The 27,624-nt window shown below is 42.4% G+C and overlaps 1 protein-coding gene across 1 annotated transcript in view; it reads left to right on the top strand.

Moving 5' to 3' along the window:
- The window catches only part of LOC309564199 (ovostatin-like), a gene marked incomplete at its 5' end in the record, with an annotated part of 155,628 nt that overhangs the window by 78,341 nt on the left and 49,663 nt on the right, over window positions 1-27,624 (top strand). Inside the window, 7 exons of the mRNA XM_082268829.1 lie at window positions 741-773; window positions 5,874-5,991; window positions 11,225-11,456; window positions 13,421-13,544; window positions 20,467-20,585; window positions 24,377-24,428; window positions 26,752-26,835. Coding sequence (XP_082124955.1) covers window positions 741-773; window positions 5,874-5,991; window positions 11,225-11,456; window positions 13,421-13,544; window positions 20,467-20,585; window positions 24,377-24,428; window positions 26,752-26,835 — 762 coding nt within the window. The remainder of the gene's footprint in view (window positions 1-740; window positions 774-5,873; window positions 5,992-11,224; window positions 11,457-13,420; window positions 13,545-20,466; window positions 20,586-24,376; window positions 24,429-26,751; window positions 26,836-27,624) is intronic.

The raw sequence follows: 27,624 nt of genomic DNA, 5'->3' as shown, positions 1-27,624 counted from the left end.
GAAGAAAGAACACAAAGAAAGCAAACCAACACATGACATCACTTCTGAAGTAGAATTTTGTTGAGCGAGAAAATTCGTGTGCAGTCTAGACACATTCCAACCAACAAAACACCACTCTGGACAAAAGACGGACGATCAGTCGGCCGATAATCGTTGCGTGTGTACGAGGCTTTAGGCTCCAGAAGAATGCAGAGACAGGGTGCTAAATCAAAACTGGTTTTAGAGTAAATGTTAACCAGCTGAAAAACCCATTGACTTCTTATATATTTTTTGAATCTTCAGCAGTGAGATCTCTGCCATAGAGTCTTTATCTCCAGCCATCCATTTTTCTTTTGGTTGGCCTTTTTCAATACGGAGAGAATAAAACAGTAGGAATGAGACTCTATGGTGGGAGGGATTTTTCTCCTGGAGACTCTCCAAGGTAGAAGTAAATGGGGTTGATAGACTGTTCAGTTTTCAAGGGAAGTTGCCCCAGAGCTCAGTAAATGAGGCTAAGCTCTAATCTCATCCAATCACGTACCAGCAAAAATGCTGTTTTTTTCCCTGGCATATGATTGGGTATTTGCAAAGTGGAACTACACCGTATTCACTAAGCTCTGGGGAAAATTCCCCTTATGCAAAGTGCAAACTTACCATGCAAAGTGAGCAACCCATGGGACTAGTAAATCAACCCCATTGTGTGACTCATACTGCCGACCTTCACCTAGTGTGAATTCTAACAATTTTTCTTCTTTCCTCAGGATTTGGTGGTGGTGGTATTGGTGGGCCCCTCAGTAAGTACAAAATACAATGCGATGCGTACTAGCACATTATGACATTGCCTTGCAGGAATTTTTTTTTACTACCCCTTTAGGCACTACCACCCCCCCCCCCCTTCTTCAGCTATGGCCAAAATGTTCTTTATTTTGTTTTTGAGTTTTAGGTCTGATTCACACCCATGTGTCTTGTAGCTCGAAGCACCAAAATGCTCAACATCCAAAATCCGATGTATTTCAACTGTTCACATATGAGCACTCAGACATCTGCAGCTTGGCACCAAATGTTATATGAGCTACTTTTGGGGCAGAATTGGGCATTTTTTTGCCCTATGTACTTCAAAAGGAATGCAAGAAAACAAAAGTATCGAGCATTTTAATGCATTTTTTTGGGTGTTATTCTTAGGAGTTTTTTTAGCCTGTAAGAACTGTTCTCCACCCCCCCTAGTGCTTTTCATTGGCTAAATCAAAAATCTCCAAAGCATTTCATTGGCTAAAACAAAAACACACCTGAAAATAAACCCCAAACAATCGCTCTGCTCAGGTGTTGGAGATTAATGGTAGAATGAGGCTGGATTAGAAAGATCAGGACAGAAATGCTTTCTGTGTTCTAGAACTTTCCCCTGGACAGGAAGTAAGGGCAAGTCTCATTGATGGGGACACAGACGGCAATAACATGCAGAAGTTTGAACCCTTCCTCACTCTACAACAAGATGTGTTCATATTTCTAACTATGTCACTGCTGGAATTCCCCTCATTGCTACAGGAAGTGGGGAGAAATCTTCCAAGTGAAGACAAAGACAGCAATTAACCACTTAAGCCCCGGAGGATTTGGCTGCTCAAAGACCAGGGCCTATTTTGCGATTCGGCACTGCGTGATTTTATCTGACAATTGCGAGGTCGTGCGGCGTTGTACCCAAATGAAATTGATGTCCTTTTTTTCCCCACAAATAGAGCTTTCTTTTGGTGGTATTTGATCACCCGTGCGATTTTTAATTTTTGTGCTATAAACAAAAAAAGTGCGACAATTTTGAAAAAATAACAATATTTTTCACATTTTTTATATGAAATTCCCCCCCAAAAAATGTAAAAATCAAAATTTTTTAACATTTTAGGCCAATTTGTTTTCTGCTACATATTTTTGGTAAAAAAAAAAAAAATTGCAATAAGCGTATTTTGATTGGATTGCGCAAAAGTTATTGCGTTTACTAACTATGGGAAAGATGTCCGTTTTATTGTTTTTTTTTAACTAGTAATGGCAGCGGACCCTTGACTGACATTTTTGACACTTTTGGGAGTACCAGTGACATTACTACAGTAATCAGTGCTATACATATGCACTGTTACTGTAAAAATGACACTGGCAAGGAAGGGGTTAACTTTATTAGTGATCAGTAGGTTAAGTGTATCCCTAGGGGCGTGTTTCTAACTGTGGGGGGGCGTGGCTATTGATGTAACCACAGAGACATACGATCCTACATAGCAGGATCGTGTAGTCTCTGCAGTTAGATCAGGGAGAATGACAGGCGGCTGTGTTTACATCAGCCGCCTGCCTTTCTCCCTCTCCAGCGGGAGATCGCGAGTGACCGGCGGACATGGGAGCCGATGATCACTGGCGCGGGGATGTCAGGGAACGAGCGGGGGCGGGAGCGCGCCTCCGGCGGCGCACGCTAGCCCCCTAGAGGCTCGTGGGCGAGCGACGTAGCCCTACGTCGGATTGCAAAGGAGAGACAGACTGCCGCAGTAAATAGTCGTGCGGCGGTCGGCAAGTGGTTAAAAGTTGACAGAAGTCCTGACACTTCTTCAATCTATGTAAACTTATTTTGGATGGAGTTGGGCTTTAACATGCAACCCCCAACCCTAAGGCCCCGTTTACGCTATCACTCTCCGGTAACACACACTACGTGCAATGGTGTGATGCCCTGCCCTTTTTATTTAATGGCGCCCCAACACACCCTGCAAATGGGCATGCATTGAAGCACACCACAACACACAGTAATGGACTGCCTTTCTTTGTAGGGCACAGCATGTACGTTCTTGTACTTTGTCTTCTAATGTGAACCTTTCAATGGTTGTAAACCTCTAAAATGAAAAATTAACAAAGCAAATCCTTCTATAGTGTGTACTTGACTCAATCAAAAGCACCTAATGTGATTTCTGTCTGCTTTCCCATTACTCTGCTATCTGAACGAGTCACTTTTAACAGGTTATCCCGACACCACAGAAACCCAGAGGACAGACCCCCCTCCCAGGACACAGAATCTGATTGTTAGCCTCAGCTGTGCATGTTTTCCTATGAGATTGTGTAGAGTGGAGTGTTTCCATGCTCTCCACTCAGGTCTCAGATTACACTGTGCTGTGTAGTTTGTAACATCAGAGCCCCACCTTTGGGAGCTGAGAAATGGCCTTTGATCTGTGTGCTTTAGAAGGCGGTAGAGAAGACAGGGCTGCAGGTAAACAGGTGCAACTTATGTAGGATGATTTGTTTAATTTTGGTGTATCACCTGAGGCCAGTCACTTCAGTGGGTATACGTAAGGCTTGGCTCACCCTGCCGAGACAAGGGATCCAACTTGTGAGACCGCAGGTCGCGTGACATGTGAAATCCCGTGTTAATCAATGAGAGCTGTCTTAAATTAGCACTACTGAAGTCACTACGACTTCAGAAAAAGTTCCTGTACTATTTCAAGGCCACTTCTATGTGACTTCTATTCTACAGTGGGGATCAAACGTTTGGGAACCCCAGGTAAAAATTTGTATTAATGTGCATAAAGAAGCCAAGGAAAGATGGAAAAATCTCCAAAAGGCATCAAAATACAGATTATGCATTCTTATAATATGTCAACAAAAGTTAGATTTTATTTCCATCATTTACACTTTCAAAACAGAAAACAAAACAATGGCGTCTGCAAAAGTTTGGGCACCCTGCAAAGTTAATATCTTGTACTGCCGCCTTTGGCAAGTATCACGGCTTGTAAACGGTTTTTGTAGCCAGCCAAGAGTCTTTCAATTCTTGTTTGAGGTATCTTTGCCCATTCTTCCTTACAAAAGTCTTCCACTTCTTTGAGATTTCTGGGCTGTCTGTCACGCACTGCTCTTTTAAGGTCTATCCATAGATTTTCAATTATTGAGGTCAGGAGATTGTGAAGGCCATGGCAAAACCTTCAGTTTACGCCTCTTGATGTAATCCCTCGTGGATTTCGAGGTGTGTTTAGGATCATTATCCATTTGTAGAAGCCATCCTCTCTTTAACTTCAGCTTTTTCACAGATGGCATCAAGTTACCATCCAAAATTTGCTGAAATTTTATTGAATCAATTTTTCCTTCTACTCGTGAGATGTTCCCTGTGCCACTGGCTGCAGTACAACCCCAAAGCATGATTGATCCACCCCCATGCTTAACAGTTGGACAGAGGTTCTTTTCATTAAATTCTATGCCCCTTCTTCTCCAAACGTACCTTTGCTCATTCCGGCCAAAAAGTTCAATTTTAACCTCATCGGTCCACAGAACTTGTTTCCAAAATGCATAAGGCTTGTCTATATGTTCATTTGCAAAGTTCAAACGCTGATTTTTGTGGTGAGGACGTAGAAGAGGTTTTCTTCTGATGACTCTTCCATGAAGACCATATTTGTACAAGTATCTCTTTATAGTGGAATAGTGTACCCCAACTCCAGTGTCTGCCAGATCTTTCTGGAGGGATCGTGCAGTCAAACGTGCGTTTTGAATTGTTTTTCTCACAATCCTGCGAGCTGTTCTGTCTGATATTTTTCTTGGTCTTCCAGATCTTGCTTTAACTTCCACTGTTCCTGATGACTGCCATTTCTTAATTACATTCCGAACAGAGGATATTGACATCTGAAAACGCTTTGCTATCTTCTTATAGCCTTCTCCAGCTTTGTGAGCGTCAACTATTTTCAGTTTCAGTTTTCTAGACAACTGCCTAGAAGATCCCATGGTGCTGATTGTTGGGGCAAGGTCAGATGAGTCTGGGCATTTAAAACCTTTGAGATTGACATCACCTGGTCTTCCCAGACGATGATTGAGAACAATCCATGACACTGGCAGGTCTCAGCCTTGCAAAGGGGGCAGTGCATGCTATAAATTCTGCAGGATGCCCAAACTTTTGCAGACACCATTTTTTTGTTTTCTGTAATTTTGAAAGTGTCAATGATGGAAATAAAATCTAACTTTTGTTGACATATTATAAGAATGTCTAATCTGTAATTTGATGCCTTTTGGAGATTTTTCCATCTTTCCTTGGCTTCTTTATGTACACTAATACAAATTTTTACCTGGGGTGCCCAAACTTTCGGTCCCCACTGTATACTTCTATCAAAGTAGTACTCAAGTCACCAGGAAGTTGCCAGGCAAAGTCCCACCGCAGGTCTCGGCAGTGGGAACCAAGCCTACGAGTTTACAACCACTTACCCCCTCTAACTGTAACACTTGAAGAAAAAAAGTATGCTGTGTGAATGTCACAAACCATAGCCATCGTGCACAATCTCAGTAATTTACCTAATATGTTTATTTCCGAGGATCATTAGCTCCATTTGGTGGCCACAATGTGTTTTTTTTTCCTAATATAGGTATTTCAGTAAAATACCACATTGTGGCCACTAGAGAGCGCTAATGGTTCTCTTAAATAAACATATTAGGCAAATGACAGTGATTATTTGTAATTACTGTGCGAATAATTGAGACAGACACAGCAAATCTATCCCTTAGCCCCCCTGTTCACATTGAATGCAGCTTGGAATTTGTGCAACTTCTTTGGAAATTGCACATTTTGAAAGCTGCATGCCAGTGCGACTTGGCTGACATCTGTGCGACTTCATGCAAACATGTTTTGGCAATTTGCACCTGAAATCGCAAAAAATAGTGCAGGAATTTTTTTAAATTGGTACGGCACCGCAAAGTCGGCGTTGCACCGATTTGAACATTCCATTGCCGACAATAGGGTGCGACTTGGACCTATCGCATTGCATGACAAGTCGCCCCGGTGTGAACGGGGGCTTAAACTAACCTCTAAGGTGAGCCCAACTGTTCCTCATTTTTTCTAAAACAAAAAATATTTGCTTGGAGTTCCATTGTAAAAGCAGGCCTAACCTAACCTGTCTGCATTATTGGATGTAATTGTAAGTGTAATGTTTTGTATATTGCAGTGGCTTTGGCAAAAAGCATTGACACCGTTCGTAGTGACTTTAGGGACAGCTTTGGATTTGACACAGTCATTGTTGGGTAAGTGTTCACCCCATGCAGGGAACAATCTGCATTGAGGAAGGCTGCTTTGTAGTTTGAAAGTTAGAAAAGCTAACATTGTTTTAGACTTTTATGGTAGCATCAAGGGGAATTTATCCATACTTGCAAAAAAAAAAGCCGCCACATCTAAGAACCGGTAAGCTGTAATATATGACATTTGTGTTCTTGGGGAGTTTAAGACTTTAAAAAAGTTTATTTTTACTTTAACCACTTGACCTCTGGAAGATTTACCCCCTTCATGATCAGGCCATTTTTTTGCGCTACTTTACCTGGCAATTGTGCGTTTTTTATTTTTTTTATTTTTTATTGGATATGTTTTCTAGCAGAAAGTAAAAAAATATTGTTTGTTTGTTTTGTTTTTTTTTTTCAAAATTGTCAGGGTTTTTTTTCTTGTTTTTTTTTTTTTTTGTTGTTTATAGCGCTACTTTACCTGACAATTGTGCGGTCGTACGACGCTGTACCCAAATAAAATTGATGTCCTTTTTTCCCACAAATAAAGCGTGATTTTTGGTATTTTATCACTTCTGCGTTTTTTTTTTGGTTTTTTTTTGCGCTATAAACAAAACAAAAAAAAAAAACAAGAAAAAAAAAACAAGAAAAAAAAAAAACAAGAAAAAAAAGCCCTGACAATTTTGAAAAAAAAAACAAAATTTTCAGGGTTTTTTTTTTTCTTGTTTTTTTTTTTTTGTTTTGTTTATAGCGCAAAAAATAAAAACCACAGAAGTGATAAAATACCAAAAAGAAAGCTCTATTTGTGGGAAAAAAGGACATCAATTTTATTTGGGTACAGCGTCGTATGACCGCACAATTGTCAGGTAAAGTAGCGCTATAAACAACAACAAAAAAAAAAAACAAGAAAAAAAAACCTGACAATTTTGAAAAAAAAAACAAAACAAACAAACAATACTGTATTTTCTGGCGTATAAGACTACTTTTGAACCTCAAAAAAATCCCCCAAAAATGGGAGGTCGTCTTATACGCCGAGTATAATATCTCCAAGGTAACCTAAGTATAAGTATTACCGGTAGATCATGTAATAGGGGGGTCGTCTTATACGACCAGTCGTCTTATACGCCGGAAAATACGGTATTTTTTACTTTCTGCTATAAAACATATCCAATAAAAAATAAAAAAATAAATAAATTCTTTATAAATGTAGGCCAATATCTATTCTGCTACATATATTTGGTAAACAAAATCCCAATAAGAGTATATTGGGATTCAGGGCCGGTTCACATTTCTGCGAGTGCGGCGATCGCATGTAATTCGGAGCGCACTGCTCCTTCATTACATGCGATCGGATGTGCGGATGCAAATTCAGCCATACACTTTGTATGGCTGAATTCGCACTGTATCTGCACCAAAGACGCACAGGACCCTTTTTTCCAGCTGCATCAGGATCGGATCGCACAGTGGTTCACACTTGTGTGATCCGATCCTGTGCGAACTGTCAGATTGCACTGCGATATGCGATCAAACTGGGGGTGTCGTTAACATTTAATTGACACCCCCTGCGTATCGCATATGGCAGTGTGAACTGCCAGAGGTGTGTTTGCGATGCAGGAACAGGCTGTATATTCGCAGCCTTTCCGCATCGCACCAATGTGAACCGGGACTCATTTGCACAAAAGTTATAGCGCCTACAAACTATGGGATATATTTATGGAATCTTTATTTTTTTATTGTTTTTTTACTAGTAATGGCGGCGTTCAGCAGCCTATATCGGGACTGTGATATTGTGGCGGCTATTCTGACACTAACTGACACTTTGTGGGGGACCAGTGACACTAATACAGAGATCAGTGTTAAAAATATGCACTGTCACTGTACTAATAACACTGGCTGAGAAGGGGTTAACATTAGGGGCGATTAAAGGGTTAACTGTGTGCTTAGCCGGTGTTTTACTACACTGTGGGAGGTGCTTTTATTAGGGGAAGAGATAAAATGTATTCCCTTTGCAGGGACTTCCAGGAGTGTCAGATTGCTTAGGATCCCGCTGGTCGAGCCCCTAACTGCTATGTTGGTGTCTTTTTTTCAAGCTCCCGTTCACAGACTCACATTATCAGTGTTCAGCCGGCTGGGATCATACCGCTACTTTTTTTTTTTTTTAATCAAGCCTGTGGTGCCGTGCGCAAAAGTTAAACACATTGTGGGAACAAAAACGTATGTAAGCACACACACACACAAGAAAAAGAGCACTTAGGGTGTGTCAAATGGTCCCGAAGAGAAGGGACGTTTCCCTGATCCCCCTGGTGCAAAAGGCACCTAACAGGGGTAGGGAGCAGTTAAATTTCTTTTGGTGCTGCTCAAATTAGAGGTGAAAGCATACCCTTGTGTCCTAGAGCATTACAGGCTTGGCTTGTCCTGATACCAATCCAGAGGGCTAGTAAATGTAAAGAGGAAAGGATCGCCGCTACTCCCGACCAGCCCAGGTTAATAAATGATAAGGAGCGGCCTCAGCCTACATGTCTCCATCAACCACTGTATTGAAGTGGTTAAAACAACTAAATATAATATACTTTCTTATCTATTTACTAATGCTAGCAGCAAAAGGATTAATAAATAGGGATGATCGAACTTTTGAAAAGTTTGGTTCGACCAGAACACCCGAATTTCCTGAAAGTTCGGTTCGGATTTCAGAACCCCATTGAAATCAATGGGACCCGAACTTCTGGAATCAAAAAAACCAATTTTGAAGCCCTAAAACCCAATAAATGCCCCTAAAAAGTGCCTAGGGTTCTGGGTCATGCCCCAGGGACTATTAATCACACAAAAAAAAGTTCTTAAAAATTGTCATTTTTGATAGAGAGCCAATTATTGAATAAAAAAAAAAAAAAAAGATTTCTTTGGATTTAGTGTCTGGGGGGTCTAAAAAGTGTACCTGTGAAGTTTCAGCTCTGTAGCATGTCCAGAACCAGAAATAAAAAGATCATTTGTCTTAGAATTGCAGTAGAGCAGGCATATGGCTCCGCTATTTTCACATCTTGCCGGTTTTGTAGCAAGTGTTTTTTTATGGCATTTTTTGGGGGTCTTTGGAGGCAGGCATAAAATCAGAACTTCTGGGTAGGGGTATACACACACACACACACACACACACACACACACACACACACACACACACACACACACACACACACACACACACACACACATGTATGTATATATACACATACACATACATAGGTGTGAAAGTAGCAGAACACTATACTTGCGCTAATGAAATAATTAACAGGCATATGTCTCCACTCCTATCACACCTATATGTGTGTATGTGTATGTGTATAAATACATATAAGTGTGTGTGTATATATACCCCTATACAGAAGTTCAGATGTTTTGCCTGCCTCCAAAGACCCCAAAAAAATGCCCAAAAAAACGCCAGCTACAAAAACGCCCAGGTGTGTTTTTGCAGCAGGCGTTTTTTTGGGCATTTTTTTGGGGTCTTTGGAGGCAGGCAAAACATCTGAACTTCTGTATAGGGGTATATATACACACACACTTATATGTATTTATACACATACACACATATAGGTGTGATAGGAGCGGAGATATATGCCTGTTAATTATTTCATTAGCGCAAGCATAGTGTTCTGCTACTTTCACACCTATATATGTGTATATATACACATAGCAGTCAGAGTCAGTTAACCCTACACTACACTACGGTCCCCTTACACTTAACACTTTCCCTACAGAAACTAGATTATTAAAGCTAACTATAGTGGAAAATAGTACCATAACTACACTAGATATCCCTTTCCTCACACTAATAATTGCTAAATGACACTTTGAAGCAGAAGTAACAGAACTGCTTCCACTCTCTTCCACATCCCTGTATTACAATGCTAGGAATTTGGCGGGGCTATCTTATATACTGGGGGGCGTATTCACTAATGATTGGCCTCTGGACCCCCTAGTCACTCCAATCACATTCCTAGCATTCTCCTGCCCCCTCAATTGTCTTTTACTGATGGTTCTGGTCCAATTACAGGCTTTTAAAGCCCATTTCCTGTCCCATTTTGGTCGGTTCTGGTTGCCGAATTCCAAACAGTCAATGTTCGGGTCGAACCAATGGTGGACCCGAACCGTTCGATCATCCCTATTAATAAGACCCAATTCACATCAGCGCGACTTGTCAGGCGATTTGTCAGCCTGACAAGTCGCGCTCCCTCACGGTCCATTGACTGCTTTAGGACCCGTTCATATAGGAGCGACACAAGGAGCGACACAAGAAAAAGCGTCCTGTTCTACTTCGGGGCAACCTCAGAGCGACTTGCATAGACTTCCATTATGTGAAGTCCCTGCAAGTCGTCCGAAGTCGTGGTGCATGGGAATGCACAAGTCGCCCCCGAAGTAGTATAGAGTCGTGCCGCCCCAGTGTGAACCGAGCCTTATAGTTTATGTTGATCAAGAGCATTTAGTTCCGCTTTAAATACATAAACTGTAAAATATGATAGAAGATGCTTACTTTTCCTGCACTGACCAGTACTTTGGACCCCACTGAAGCCAGTCAAGTGACCAAATGTTGGAGTATTGATGGGGACATAAGTCAGGTCCCTGTCTAAATCAATGCTATGGCCTCCCTCTAAAGCCCATCACATAACCTGAATTTAAATTAGAACTTTTTTATTTTAGGCTAAGGGAGTGTTATAACCCCCTGTCAGCTTTTTTGCCCTTTGTGTCCCTTTACCCTTCACTTCCTGTCCCATAACCAAAGCAGGAAGTGAGAGGGAATCTCTCCAAAATGAGGGAATCCCTTGATGTCACCGGAACTAGAGTCCCCATTGGCAGATTTACCCTCTTTCCTTCTTCTGGTGACGACTCAAAATTTGAGATTTTCTTTCATTTTCGGTGATAATAAACAAGACAAATAGAAAGAGTGAATTTCCCTAACAGAGGGCACAGGCAACAATAAAAACCTGACAGGGGTTCCAATCCCTCTCCATTCTATCCATAGCTAAAGAAAAAAAATGTTGCCTTTAGTTATACTTTAATACTGGCATTAGAGGGCTCCCAGAACACTGTTTTTTTGCATTAAGGATGTCTTTTTTTTTTTTTTTTTTTTTTTTTAGAATGCGTTTATGAGAGCAGGATGGTCGAGTTACAAATGTATTCATTTACGGGACTTATAGAAATCTCCTTTAGCAAAAGGTCCACTTTAAAGCCCCCAAAGATTTGTTTAACAACTGGTCCACTTTTATTTCGTTCACAGTCCAAACGGCGTAGCAACAGTCAGTTCAACAATCCCGCAAAGCATCACCGAATGGGAGAGTGACGGATTCTGTATTTCAGATAACAAAGGTCTAGGCTTGACCAATGTGGCAGCAAAGACCACCACAATACAGCCATTCTTTGTGGAGTCTTCTATCCCATCATACGTCATTAGAAATGAAGAGGTGATCGCCAGGATCGTGGTCTCCAACTACCTGCCAAAATGTGCACAGGTGAGTATTGTGGACTATAGGGGGACAATTTCAATTTACAACCACCTCATGTTTACAGTTAGTCCTTCTGGCTCTCCCAAAAACATAAACATGTTTAGATATTTTGCTACCCTAGGCACACTCAAACAACGATGCCCTATGGCACAAGCTCTGCCCCTGAGGGCAACTATGCAAAATCTAAATAAAGCTTTTAAGGTTGGAGTTAGCCTTCAAATGCTACTACATTCACAGAAAGTGGCTTTGCCTATATAGCTACAGACAACTGTCAGAGACTGTAAAATACAAGAGAAGAGAGTCAGAGACTGGGGACAAGATACAGGTGACTGTCAGAGAGCACTGTCATTACAACCCATGCGCAATATCATGGTTCCATATTAGTTCTGGCTACTGTACAGCCCGGTTAAAATGACTGGGACTGCATTTGATATTGATTACATAGAACATGCTGCAAGAGATATTTAGAGACTGGAGTCATGTTACAAGAATAGAGTCTAAAACTGGGGACATTGTAGGATGAGTTACCAGAGACTGGGGATAATACAGGAATGATTGGAGAATGAGGACAAATTATAGGAGACAGTCAGAGACTGGAGACAATACAGAAATGGTTGGAGACTGAGGACAAGTTGGAGGTGACAGTCAGAGACTGGGGACATTACAGGAATGGTTGGAGACTGAGGACAAGTTACCTGAGACATTCCAAGACTGGAGACATCACAGGAATGGTTGGAGACTGAGGACATGTTATAGGAGACATTCGGAAACTGAGGACATTACAGGAATGGTTGAAGACTAAGGATGAGCTATAGGAGACAGTCAGAGACTGGGGACATTACAGGAATGGTTGGAGACTGAGGATGAGTTATAGGAGACAGTCAGAGACTGGGGACAATACAGGGATGTTTGGAGACTGAGGAAAAGTTATAGGTGACAATCAGTGACTGGGGACAATACAGGAATGGTTGGAAACTGAGGACATGTTATAGGAGACAGTCAGAGATGGGGGACATTGCAGGAATGTTTGGAGAGTAGGGATGAGTTATAGGAGATAGTCTGAGACTGGGGACGTTACAAGAATGGTTGGAGACTAAGGATGAGTTATAGGAGAAAGTTAGTGACTGGGGACAATACAGGAATGGTTGGAGACTAAGGATCAATTATAGGAGACAGTCAGAGACTGGGGATAATACAGGAATGGTTGGAGACTGAGCACAAGTTATAGGAGACTGTAAGAAACTGGGAACATTACAGAAATGGTTGGAGACTGAGGACAAGCTATAGGTGACAGTCCAAGACTGGAGAGATTACAGAAATGATTGGAGACTGAAGGGGTTACAGGAAAAGTCAGAGACTGGGCATGTTACAGGTGACTGCTAAAGATCACTGTTATTACAACTCATTTACAAGGCAATGTTTCCAAACTAATGCTCTTCATAGCCCAGTTAAAAATGATTGGTGCCACATTTGATATTCTTCTCAACAAGATCAATTATATAAGGACAGAGAAAAAAATACATAACAAGAAAAAAGGAAATGGACAACGCCCAAGGGTTGCACATTGGTTACCAAAGGGCCACATCTTGAGTGCCAAACACCTGCACATTGAACACCTAAAGGGCTGCACATTGAGCACCAAAGGCCCACCATTGAGTGCCAAACAGCTGCACATTGAACACCAAAAGGGCTGCACATTGAGGGCCAAATGGCTGCATGTTGAGGGCCGCATATTGAACAACAAAGGGCTGCACACTGAGCACTAAAGGGCTGCATACTAAGCACCAAAGGGTCACACATTGAGTACCAAAGGGCCACACACTGAGCACCAAAGGGCTGCACACTGAGCACCAAAGGGCCGCACACTGAGCACTATAGCGGTAGAGGAACTCTTACCAATGATTTCTTATCCCAAACAGAAAACAAGTCTGCATTATAAATGATCTATTGATCTTCATTTCTGTGCACAGGTTGAAATAGAAGTGGATGTTTCTGGGGATTATCAGGTGACCCCTCTGGACAACAAGGTACAGCAATGCGTCTGCGGCCAGCAGAAAGTCTTCTGGACAGTAGCAATCACATTTATAAAAATAGGTAAGGATCCCAGACCCGACTTTTATTCTCTTCATATAGAGCAACTGGACATTTTTAATTGGGAACACCTGCTGGAAGAAACCCCTTCCAGATCTTCATACTGGATCCAGCAGCAGTGACTCTGTATGAGACTTCGAAAGCTGGATACACACTATCCAACTTTTGTGGTTAGTTTTCCTTCAGATTTACCTTTTCTATGTAGTGCAAGGGCCTGCCAGATTGCATACAAATTGAAAGTGTTTAGGTTTGACCTTATATTATATGGTTTTGGTAAGTCTAAAGGAAAAAGAGTTGGGGATGCCAGGTAGGCTGTACGGGGCCCTGTGATTTCTAACAGCAGCCCTGATTGGTATCATTGGGATTAATAGTGCCCCATCATTGGTATCAGTGGGAGAAATAGTGCCCTATCATTGGTATCAGTGGGAGGAATAGTGCCCCATCATTGGTATCAGTGGGAAGAATAGTGCCCGATCATTGGTATCATTGGGAAGAATAGTGCCCCATCATTGGTATCAGTGGGAAGAATAGTGCCCGATCATTGGTATCAGTGGGAGAAAAAGTGCCCCATCATTGGTATCAGTGGGAAGAATAGTGTCCAAACATTGGTATCAGTGGGAAGAATAGTGCCCCATCATTGGTATCAGTGGGAGCAATAGTGCCCAAACATTGGTATCAGTGGGAGCAATAGTGTCCCATCATTGTTATCAGTGGGAGCAATAGTGCCCCATCATTGGTATCAGTGGGAGGAATAGTGCCCCATCATTGGTATCAGTGGGAAGAATAGTGCCCCATCATTGGTATCAGTGGGAGGAAAAGTGCCCCATCATTTGTATCAGTGGGAAGAATAGTGACCCATCATTGATATCAGTGGGAAGAATAGTGTCCAAACATTGGTATCAGTGGGAAGAATAGTGCCCAAACATTGGTATCAGTGGGAAGAATAGTGCCCGATCATTGGTATCAGTGGGAAGAATAGTGCATGATCATTGGTATCAGTATCAGTGGGAGGAAAAGTGCTCCATCATTGGTATCAGTAGGAAGAATAGTGCCCCATCATTGGTATCAGTGGGAAGAATAGTGCCCCATCATTGGTATCAGTGAGAAGAATAGTGCCCGATTATTGGTATCAGTGGGAGGAAAAGTGCCCCATCATTGGTATCAGTGGGAAGAATAGTGTCCAAACATTGGTATCAGTGGGAAGAATAGTGTTCCATCATTGGTATCAGTGGGAAGAATAGTGCCCAAACATTGGTATCAGTAGGAGCAATAGTGCCCCATCATTGGTATCAGTGGGAGGAATAGTGCCCCACCATTGGTATCAGTGGGAGGAAAAGTGCCCCATCATTTGTATCAGTGGGAAGAATAGTGACCCATCATTGATATCAGTGGGAAGAATAGTGTCCAAACATTGGTATCAGTGGGAAGAATAGTGTTCCATCATTGGTATCAGTGGGAAGAATAGTGTTCCATCATTGGTATCAGTGGGAGGAATAGTGCCCCATCATTGGTATTGTAAGAATATTTAATAATAATATCTTGCGCTTGTACTTCATTATGTCAGAAATTTATACTGCTCTGATTATAACAGTGTATATTTATGGTTAATAAGCAAAGATCTGTGTGGTAGGAGAGTCTTCACTTATTCCACAAATCAATATGTCATGAATTCTTTTTAATTGATTAATTTCTTTTTAAAAGCATATACCAATCTTAGTGAGTACAGTCTACAGTATGGAATATATATAAAATATTTATTCTCAAGACATGTAAACACAATATATGATCAAACAGGAAGTGACACAAAGAAACAACTCTACATAAAATACTAACTTCAAACAATCAATGCAATGTGATGTTTAGCTCAATAATGAAAGTGAAACTGAAACAAAGTGAAAGTGAAACGAAAGCAAGATTACCATTTCTTCAGGTACAGCATGAGCCATAGGTATGTGTTCTATATAAACAGACCACAATTGTCTACGAATCACACGGCCGAAAGTCATTCCACTGCAGATGGAGTGAGAATAAGCCATGCAAAACGGAAGACTAAATTCGCAATAATGCGCTAAATCTGATATTAATAAAAATGTATAAAAACAAAAATCAGCTTTCTAGAGAAAAATCTACTATGGTTCATACAGCTGGGATTGTAATCTTATTACCCTTTAAATATGCAATATAAAACACATAAGGAAGGAAATAAACAATTGAATAAAATCAAATAATACAGCAAGTTATATTTACCACACTTAAGATGGCCGCTAGCTTCAAATGGTCGTTACCAGAGTCCTAAGATGGATGCCTTTCTTAAGATGGTGGCTTCCCTTCGAGTTTCAGATGAATGATGGATGATGGAGTATGTCTGGATGAGTCTATAGATGGACGTAGTAGCGTGTGTGATGTAAGTGTAAGGTGTGTTGTCAGTAGTGTAACGTAATGTGCTCTCATCTGGGGTGTTCTTTTATATGGTAAGAACAAAGGGCTATAAAAATTACCATAAGTTAAACCCAGAGGGATGAAACATTATCTCCATTGGTTGGGATATTCTATACCTTAACTGGTGAGATCAGAGACACACCTCTTTTGATAATTCAATGTTCGTATAATAAATTAAAGGATGATTTCTCTATATGTAAGAGTAATCATAAAACACAACATAAAACTTTGTCCATACTCCCAGTACATACATAAATGTCCATCTGTATCTCCATCATTCACCTTGGCAAGTAATGCCATTTCAATAATTATATTTTTAATACAATATAATATTTCTATATGGGAATATCTGAAATATCCCAAAACCGCATTTGGTATTTCGTCTATAGAGGGCAATAACGTACCGTTTATTAAATTCAGCGTATTTAGACTAATAATAAGATATTCTTATCTGATGATCTTTGACCTCTGGCTAGTGAAAAGCCATTAATTATTTGACCATACCATAGGCTTTCAGACATAGCGTCTGGTTTGTAATATTTACGACACCTTGAACACTTAGACACAAACTTCTCTGAAATGAGGTAATTAGTGACGAGATACATATGTTCTTACACTTAAAAGTAATGTATTCTAAGTAAGATTACTACTGTTAGAATATAAACCCAAAAGGTAATATAACATTCCTAAATATATATGTATATGCCTTACATAATATAATGACATAATTATGGCTAATATCTTCTCACACATAATAATGTATCTTTTACATTTATATTTTAAATGTCTGATGAAGAACACTGAGCCATTGTCTATTGTTATATACAGATAAGATTACAAGCTAGACTAGTATGGTGTCTCGCTAATTGTCCGTTATCTGATGAGATGTCAATGTATTACCTTATTTACGATTACATAGATACAAAGACCTCTGTGAAATTATAAGGCCCTATTGTAAGCTTGTAAGAGACATTTCGTTTTAACAAGTACATATATGAACTTTCTTTCACCTTCAAAACAAAATGGAAGCCATGCTGTACTGTTCAGCATCATAAGATATGAATAAACATGGCTTTTAAAATCATTTTTATTCTATTATTTAATTAATCAATCACCCCCAATAATCCCGACAGTATCAGTGGGAAGAATAGTGACCTATCATTGGTATCAGTGGGAAGAATAGTGCCCTATCATTGGTATCAGTGGGAAGAATAGTGCCCAAACATTGGTATCTGTGGGAGGAATAGTGCCCCATCATTGGTATCAGTGGAAGGAATAGTGCCCCCATCATTGGTATCAGTGGGAAGAATAGTGCCCCATCATCAATGTCAGGGCAGCATCACCTGGTTAATTGGGACAGCATGTAGGCAGGCACCTGCTGTATAGAATGTTTTGTTTTTAAGTCATGTTAACATATACTGTAACTTTAAATGCAGGCTGTAGATTCAATTTTGTTACACAAAGAGCTGCCTGGTCTGAATTACTTAAAAAATTAAGCAAGTTACATAGTAGTTAAGGTTGAATAAAGACAACAATCCATCCAGTTCAACCTGTACAGGTGTGTGTGTGTCAGTGACAATATTTATTTCCCATATCCCTAAATGTTGTGTTCTTTGAGATGCACGTTCAACTTCAAGAGTCTTTTAAAAGTATTGATACTCTCCACTGATACCACCAATTGTGGAAGAGAGTTCCACATTCTTACCGCCCTGACAGTGAAAAACCCCCTACGCAGCTTAAAGCGGAGTTCCAGCCATTTACTCACCTGTCCAACGGTCCAGCGATGCGGCCGCCGGAAGCCTCGATCCTCTGCTGTGGGCACCCGGCTGTTACAGTTTGCGGCTTCACAGCCGGGTACCCACTGCGCATGCGCGAGTCGCGCTGCGCGCCGTGATTGGCCGGCAATCTTCTGGGACCTCTGACGTGTCCCAGAAGATTGCAGGGAGGGAGGGGGAGAGGAGAACTTCCGCTCAGGGCGCCGCGGCGCTCCGAGCGGAAGTGGGAGCGGGTACCTGTCAAAACTAGGTACCCGCTCCCCCCCCCAAAAAAATGACATGCCAAATGTGGCATGTCGGGGGGTCAGGACTCCCTAAAGCGGAAGTTCCACTTTTGGGTGGAACTCCGCTTTAAGGTTAAACCACTTCTCCTCTAATCTCATTGTGTGGCCACGTGTCCTCTTACACTCTCTTAGACTAAATAGTTTATTTTCTATGCTGGGATCGCCATTGAGGTATTTGTAAATCGCTATCATGTCCCCTCTCAGGCGTCTTTTCTCCAGGGAGTATAAGTTAAGCACGTTTAATCGCTCATCATAATTAAGGTCTTCCAATCCCCTTATTAGTTTAGTTGCCCTTCTTTGGACTCTCTCCAGTTCCAGCCCGTCCCTTCTGAGGATTGGTGACCAGAACTGGAAAGAATACTCCAGATGTGGCCAGACCAGAGTTTTATAAAGTGGAATTTCTAAAGGGGGAACATTCATGGTATATTCACAAAGAAATAGGAACTGGGAACTAGGAGTAAAACCGGATTTAACCCTCTGGGTTAAGGAGAAGAGTATCTATGCAGCAACAGACATAACTAGGTTAACACTAGTGTTTATGTTTTACAAGTGAACATTGTGGTCAGCCTTTAAGGTTCATTAACCACTATACCGCTGCTCACTGAGCCTCTACTGCGGCAAAGTGGCTCGATAACGTCTGACGAAGTAGACCTACGTCGACAGACATTCCCCTCTCTCGGCTCCCGCTGTATTAAGTCACAGCGGGAGTCGGGCCAGGGGAGGAGAGGCGGTGATCAGCGCCGCTCTTCCCCGATCTTCGGGGAATCGAGTGTGGAAATCCGCCCGCTTGTGTAAACAAAGCGGGCGGATCTCCTAAGTGACAGGCAGGGTCAGATTTCAGGGTTCAGCATAGCTGAACCTGCAATCTGTCCCTGTGTCACATAGTCCCCTCCCCCCACACACGTTAGTAAGCACCAACCCCTTGATCACCAATAAAAATTAACCCCTTTCTGCCCGTGTCATTTTTACAGGAACAGTACATATGTATAGCACTGATTACTGCAGTAATGTCACTGATACCCCCAAAAGTGTCAAAAATGTCAGTCAAGGGTCCAATCTGTCCGCCGCAATGTCGCAGTCCTGCAAAAAAATCGCAGATCGCCGCCATTACTCGTTAAAAAAAAAAAACACAAAAAATGACAGAAATCTTTCCCTTAGTTAGTAAATGCAATAACTTTTGCGCAAACCAATCAAAATACGCTTATTGCGATTTTTTTTTACCAAAAATATGTAGCAGAAAACAAATTGGCCAAAAATGATAAAAAAATTTAGATTTTTACATTTTTTGGGGGAGGGAATTTCATATAAAAAAATGTGAAAAATATTGTTATTTTTTCAAAATTGTCGCTCTTTTTTTGTGTATAGCGCAAAAAAGTAAAAATCACACAGGTGATCAAATACCACCAAAAGAAAGCTCAGTTTGTGGGAAAAAAAAGGACGTAAATTTCGTTTGGGTACAGCGTTGCACGACCGCGCAATTGTCAGTTAAAGTCGCACAGTGCTGAATCGCAAAAAGTGGCCCAGACGTAAGACAGCAAAATCCTCCGGTGGTAAAGTGGTTAACAACTGTGTGCAAAGTGAAAAGTCGAATGAGTAGCAACTGTTTGACAGTGAGAGCAGTGACGGGGGCCTTGGTAGTGAGGGAACAGATGTTATTTCATCTTCTCCACTTAGTGGCTGGGCCTCCATATTGAAATCCACAGGGCCTGCCCAGCGACCAAGCCTGGGTACATGAGATGAAAAGCCTTGCTGAAATCAAGTACGGTGGCTTCCCTGTGTACCAAACAGAGGAACATGTAATGTGAAGTGTAAAGTGAAGGTGTGAGAAAGACTGGTGGAGTCAAGTACATAATTGGTGTTACTTTCTGAAAATGCTATGGAGTCTGCTGTCAGGGCAGGTAGGAACAGACCTATCCACCTACCGAAGAAGGTCCCTTGAGGTCGGTGGGGCAGTAAGTGGTAATTAGCCTCCAGGCTGGAAAGTGTTAAATGCCCACATGAGGTAAGAGATACAAGAGTATACAGTGTATAGCCTGCAATGTTCGCAGTGGGGTGATGCAACTCCCCACCTCCTTATAAAAGTTTAGGGGTGTCAGACTGCTGAAGACCAGGGCTGCTTTTTTGTGTATGAGCCCCTTTTGCAGCACTTAGCAGTTTGAGAAATAAAAAAAAATCCCTATTATACATATGTGTATATATATTACATATATATATATATATATATATATATATATATATACACACACACACACACACTGTATGTATATATATATATATATATATATATATAAAAAGCCAACCACCTTACAATACTCAATAAGGTCCAATTGAGACACATATTCTGCTTTAACATAAGTTTACATTACAAATTGTCAGTTTTGGTAAATGAAGCAACAATGAAATTCCCTTTTTTTATATCTTTTAAAGGCAAATTAAACATCGGAATTACAGCGAGAACAAAGAAGATCTCTGATACATGTAATGGAGCCAACGATGCCAGCCAGCCATCCCGCTCAGACAAAATCATACTGAAAGTCAATTCAGAGGTAAGAAGCTATAGGCTTAATTCACAAAGATATAGTACATGTGTTATCTGCCATAACTGTGTATTTCATTATTATTATAGTCAATTCATAATATTATATTATAGAGGATTTACTGTATATAGCGCCAGTAATTAGTGCAGCTCTCAAGCGAATTAGTAAAAATGTAAACGTCCGATGTACTCAGGCAACGGATAAATAAAACCTGAGCCTACTCCTCTACTCCTCCTATATACATCACACATATGCCACAGTCCTTTTACCCCCCCCCCCCATCCAGCTTATATACCCATTCCTGTCCAAACCCCCTGTACAGACTCCTTAGGGCAGACAGACCCCCTCCATACAGTACACCAGCACAGACCATTAAGTACAGACATCTCTCCCCAGTGCAGACCCCTCAATACAGACTCCCCTTCCTCAGTACAAACCCCCCCACAGAACACCAGTACAGACCCTTCAATACATACACCCTTCCCTAGTACAGACCCCTCAGAACAGTTACCCTCAGTACAGAACCTTCTAGACAGTAATCCCCCAGTACAGAACCCGCAAGACAACCACCCCTCCCCAGTACAGACCCCTCAGTACAGATACTCCTCCTCCTTAGTACAGACCCCTCAGTACAGACCCTTCCACAGTACAGACCCCTCAGGACAATCTCCCCTCCCAAGTACAGACCCCTCAGTACCCATACTTTCCCTCCTTAGTACAGACCCCTCAGTACAAACCCTTCCCCAGTACAGACCCCTTTGGGACAGTTACACCCTTGTACAGAACCCTCAGGACAGTAACTCCCCAGTACAAACCCCCTTCCCCAGTAAAGAACCCTTAGGACAATCATCCGTCCCCAGTACATACCCCAAAGCACAGCCCCCACCCCCATCTTCTTAGTAAAGTCACAGACACCTAAGGACAGTCACCTCTCCCCAGTACAGACAGTCACCCCTCCCCAGTTCAGCCCCTTCAGGACAGTCACCCCTCCCCAGGTTCAGACCCCTCGGGACAGTCACCCCCCCCCCCCCAGGAAAGACCTCTCAGGACAGTCACCTCTCCCCAGTTCAGACCCCTCAGGACAGTCACCCCCCCCCCCAGTACAGACCCCTCGGGACAGTCACCCCCCCCCCCCAGTACAGATCCCTCAGGATAGTAACTTCTCCCCAGTACAGATCCCTCGGGACAGTCACCCCTCCCCAGTACAGACTCCTCAGGACAGTCACCCCTCCCTAGTACAGACCTCTCATGACAGTCACCCCTCCCCAGTACAGACCCCTCAGGACAGTCACCCCTCCCCATTTCAGGCCCCTCAGGACAGTCACCCCTCCCCAGTACAGACCTCTCAGTACAGTCACCCCTCTCCAGTACAGACCCCTCAGGACTGTCTCTCCTCCCCAGTTTAGACCCCTTTGGACAGTCACCCCCTCCCCAGTACAGACCCCTCAGGACTGTCTCCCCTCCCCAGTTTAGACCCCTTTGGACAGTCACCCCCTCCCCAGTACAGACCCCTCAGGACAGTCACCCCCCCCCTAATTCAGACCCCTGAGGACAGTCTCCCCTCCCAGTACAGACCCCTCAGGACAGTCACCCCTCCCCAGTACAGTAACAGACCTCTCAGGATAGTCACCCCTTCCCACTACAGATCCCCCAGTGCAGAGACACAGCCAAACCCCCCTCCCCAGTTCAGACATTTGGGAAAGGACTCCTCCCTCCCTAAATTTACTCATCAGATATAGTTCAGAGTGAGTTAAGTCCTCCCCCGGCTCTGTCATATGACCAGAACAGGAAAGGAGGCCTCCCCTCACTCTAATCTGTTGCTGTCAGGTGAATACCGTGTGCTGACTCGCTGGGGGTACTGTGGCCACCCAACAAAATGCAACACAAAAACAGAATGTCGGAAGGCCACAGCCCCCCCCCAGCGAGTCAGCACCCACACCATCCTTGCACAGTAGTTCACCACTGCTGTGTAATATATTCCTTCTTTGTATGTTATATTGCAGAAGCCTGATCTCATCCATTGCTTTGGCTGAATATGTACAGCATAGCTGCATGTCTTTGTCAGCATCGATGTCGTTGAAGTATGACTAAAGGCAAAACTTTTGTTTCATTTTGGATAGCGAGGAGAGGGAATAGAACCCCTGTCAGTTTTTATGCTGTCTGTGTCCCCATTAGGGAGATTCTCCCTCTTTATCTGTCCTGTTTACCATTATCATTAAAAGTGAAAGTAAAAGAAAATCCCAGATTTTGGGTTGTCCCCAGAAAAATAATAGAGGGGAAATCTTCCAATGGAGACACTGGTTCTGGTAACCTGGGGGTCCCCAAGGAATTCCCTTCATTTGCAGGGATTACCTTTCAATTTCTATTTTGCTATGTGGCAGGAAGTGAAGTGAAATCTCTGCAATGGGACACAGATGGTAAAAAAGTTCCTGGCAGGTTATAACCCTCCCTTACTCTATCCAAAATGAAAAGAAAAAAAAAGTTTTACCTATAGTTCTACTTTAAAAACAAAATCTTCTGAAGGAGTGTTCTTTTACATACAACTTTATAACAAAAGATACATTGTAACAATTTTAGATGGTTACATTTTTTTGCCAATTCCCTCTAGTGTTCTCCAAAATCCATTCATTGTATCTCTTCTATGTTTTCCTATGCTCCTCACCTCCATCTAGTGGCCATAATGTAGTAATACTGCCCATTTTGAAAAAAAAAAAAAAACATTTGTTTAGAATACATAATAGCCTAAAAGAACATTTGTTTGCACAGAACGAAAGTACATGCAGATTTGCTGGATAAATGGACATACAAATTGTATTTTATTTTTTTATAATAAATAGGCTGCTTAGCCCTGGTTCACAGTGGTGCCACTTTGAAATCGCGCTACTTCAGCGCAGTTTGAAAGCTACGCATCAGTGGGATTTGCACTGCTGATTTTATTGCCGCTTGTGACTTCATTTAACAGAAGTCTATGCAAGTTGCAATTAAATTGCTGAAAAGTAGTGCAGGAACCTTTTTTTTATAAACGCTACAACATGAGTCGCAGTGATATTACTGTTCCATTGCCGGCAATGGGGTGCGACTTGGAACAATCAAATGGCATGAAAAGTCGCACCGGTGTGATTGCAGACTCAAGCCTCGTACACACGCACCGATTGTTGGCCGTGAATTTTCGGCCAACGTCCGATCGGCTGATTGTCGGCTTCTTAGTATGATGCTTCCGACAACTGACTGCGACTTTTCGGCCGAACAAAATCTGGTGTGCATGCTATAAAATTTTTGTTGGCCATCACCAGAACGGCCGATTGTTCTTCAGTCAGTACAGATTTCGGCAGACAAAAATGTGATGAGCAAGACTGGGCATGCTCAGAGAAGAAAAAACACACAGAAAGTAAACCAGAACATGACATCACTTCTGAAGTTGGTTGTTGTTGGCCGACAAAATTTGTGTGCAGTCTAGGCACATTCCAACCAACACAACAACACCGGACAAAAGACGGCTGATCGGTTGGCCAACAATCGGTGCGTGTGTACGAGGCTTTAGAGTCTAGCAGGTCTTTGCAACTGGTGGCGGCTTCTTTTCTGGGTACTGTGGGAATGACATACAGTGCATTGTACAGGATTATACACCCCTATGGATGTTTATAGGTAATTATAAGCGTTGAAAAGCTCTCAGCCTTAGGATTCTTTTTATGATCACAGATTTGCTGACTTTCCTTGTTGCAGGGGGGTCTTTACTCTCTATATAAACCATATGTAAGCTACGGCTATTTTTATATTGTCTCTTTCATTTATTTTGAAAGGCTGAAGGTATTAAAAGAGACGTATCTTCCAGTCACCTAGTCACTGTCTCAGGTAAGAGCAAAAAAATATCAAGTACGTGTTCTTCTAATCGTTTGATGTAAAACCATTCTTGTGAGAGATGGAGGCTACCATTGCTCCATATCATTCCTCAAATGATAGCTTCCTGGCTGTTATGCTTACTCCTTTGCTTCAATACATAAGGGTCTATTTATAAAACTTTAATCCCTCTTACATTTGTGCAAGCTGAAGAAAATGTCACCATCATTTTTCTAAGTGATTAACTCCTGTATCGTCAGCTCCATCTAGTGGCCAAAATGTGCTATAGTGTTTTCATTTTTCATTGCGGTATTACAGAAAACTATACTGCATTTTAGCCACTAGATGGCGCTGACGATAAAATACATTGACATTTTTTATTGACATTCATTTTGCACAAATGCTTCTGACATTTTGCAGCAAATGTTTTAAAACTAGACCCCTAAGACCCGGTTCACACTACTGCGACCATAAGTCGCCCCATGACGGAGCGACTTTTTACCACGACTTTACCGTGACTTTACCGCGACTTCAGCGCGACTTGTGAATTATTTAAAGCGACTTATATGATAGACGACTTTGTATTTGGCCAATCAGAATATGATGTGTTGTGACCTAATTCCCCTTTTCTGTTTTCTTTTTTACTCATTTCCTCATTGCCCACCAGTGCTACGTATCAGTATCCACCAGTGCCATGTATGTGTCCACCAGTGCCACTGCCCACCAGTGCCACGTATCAGTGTCCACCAGTGCCACTGCCCACCAGTGCCACGTATCAGTGTCCACCAGTGCCACTGCCCACCAGTGCTACGTATCAGTGTCCACCAGTGCCACTGCCCACCAGTGCCACGTATCAGTGTCCACCAGTGCCACTGCCCCCCAGTGCCACGTATCAGTGTCCACCAGTGCCACTGCCCCCCAGTGCCACATATCAGTGTCCACCAGTGCCACTGCCCACCAGTGCCAAGTATCAGTGCCACGAATCAGTGTCCACCAGTGCCACATATCAGTGCCACGTATCAGTGCCACAAATCAGTGTCCACCAGTGCCACATATCAGTGCCATGTATCAGTGCCACAAATCAGTGTCCACCAGTGCCACATATCAGTGCCACGAATCAGTGTCCACCAGTGCCACGTATCAGTGTCCACCAGTGCCACTGCCCACCAGTGCCACTTATCTGTGTCCCCCAGTGCCACTCACACAGGCCAGGCAGAGATAATGGTATATAGGAACTGTAGGCATGGCTGCAATGTGGGGAATGCCTGGCTAATTTTCCTTCTTCTTCCTGGAAAGTCGGATCACAGTCGCTTGACAAACGATAAGGATCCGACTTGGAGGTGACTCCCATTGAAGTCTATTGGCACAAGTTGGATAGAGGTCGCCTTGAAGTAGTACAGGACCCTTTTCTGAAGTCGGAGCGACTTCAGTAGTGCATATTAAGACGGCTCTCATTCATTTACATTGCATTTGTTATGACATGCGACTTGGGGCGACTTGAGGGCACACAAGTCGCCTGACAAGTCGTACTAGTGTGAATGGAGCCTTAAGCTGGAGCAAGTATGCTAATGAAGATTTACAACTCTACGGACATGCTACGGACATCATTGTTGGCTGGTTTACTATAACATATTAACATCTTCAAACCAGGGTTGGAAATGAAAGCCCCCCCCATGTGTCTCTCAGGAAAGGTTTGCTTTAGGAGGATATAATGTTTCCTACAGATTTTTGATATATACTGCATATTATGTTTAACATTTAAAGCATGACCCTTCTAATATTTGCTTATCTTGTTTTAGTAAGTTATATAAGACATATTGCATTCCACACAAGACCAGTCATGTTTGCAGGCAAATTATGTAGATCTGATATGAACCAGACATGAATGGTGGGAGAGACCAGACTACATACACCAGTGAATCATTGAAGTGAGGGACACACCCAGGGCTGCTGTTAAGACAGTACAACCAGTAGTGTTGTACTGGGCTCAGGCCTCATCAGCTAAACAGGGGGGGGCCCAGGCCTCATCAGCTAAACAGGGGGGCCCAGACCTCATCAGTTAAACAGGGGGGCCCAGGCCTCATCAGCTAAACAGGGGGGTCCAGGCTTCATCAGCTAAACAGGGGGGGCCCAGGCCTCATCAGCTAGTAGTTTCTGAAAAATAAAACACATAGGGAATTGTTTTTAACAAATTGCAATCCAATTTAGTAGGAAAGTGTTTAAGGGGGGCTCAACCATGTGTTTTTACCCCCCCCCCCCATCCCATCCAACTGCAAGTCTAATTCAGCCCTCATGGTAGAAAAAAATGAATTAACCTTCTATTCTTTCTTATCCTCAGATTCAACAACTAAAGTAGATATCAATATCAAGGAGCCAGTCAACTTGGTGCCAGATTCCTTTGCATTAACTGTAAATGTCATGGGTAAGTCGACTGCATGAAAACAGGTGGGTGGACACATGGGGTAAAGCCCAGTTAGGACCAGACAGGATATTAAATCTTACTGCATGCCACAAGACAAAAATCTAATTTGGAGATCCACCTTAAAAGCTGATTGAACACCATTAAATCACTTCCTGTTGTAGGGTGACTACGCTTACACTGTACCTCTATGGATCAGAAACGTTGTCACCCTAAGCTGCATGTTTCTGATTTGAGCTACCGTACACTTCTCCATCCCCTCATCTGCCTGACATAGAGTGGCGGTGTTCTGTAGTTCACAGAGGTTACCTATGAGGGGCTAATAAGACTACTTGAGATAATGTTGGAAGTTATGAGCTTGCTAGATTTATGACAGGATCAGCTGTGCCCATGTTCAGATTTTCCCCTCACTCCCTGTCCTGCTGCAACTGTTTTGCCAAGCCGGAAGTGAGAGGAAATTTCTCAGGTGGCTGTAAAAACCCAACAAAAGTTATAATTCCCCCCCCCCCCCCCAATAGAAATCCAGCTTGACGGATAAGGGGGGTAAATATGAGAAGTTGATTGTTGGGGTTCCTCCATTTTTGTTATACGTTTGTTTCATGTTTTGTCTCCCTTGTATTATTACCTAGTCATCCTGCCAGTAACACACTTCCTGTTGTAGGATGACAATGCCCACTCATATGGTACAACTATAAAAGAGAGTATTGTCACCCTAAGATGCTCACTTTTGATTTGAGCTCCTGAACACCTTCCCCATATCCTTATCTCTCTAACGTACAGTAGAGGTATTCT

This window comes from Pelophylax lessonae (assembly GCF_965119305.1).
Source record: "Pelophylax lessonae genome assembly, chromosome: 9".
Classification (NCBI taxonomy): Eukaryota; Metazoa; Chordata; class Amphibia; order Anura; family Ranidae; genus Pelophylax; species Pelophylax lessonae.
Note: the sequence above shows the minus strand (reverse complement) of the source record. Positions and strands in the feature narration are given on the sequence as shown.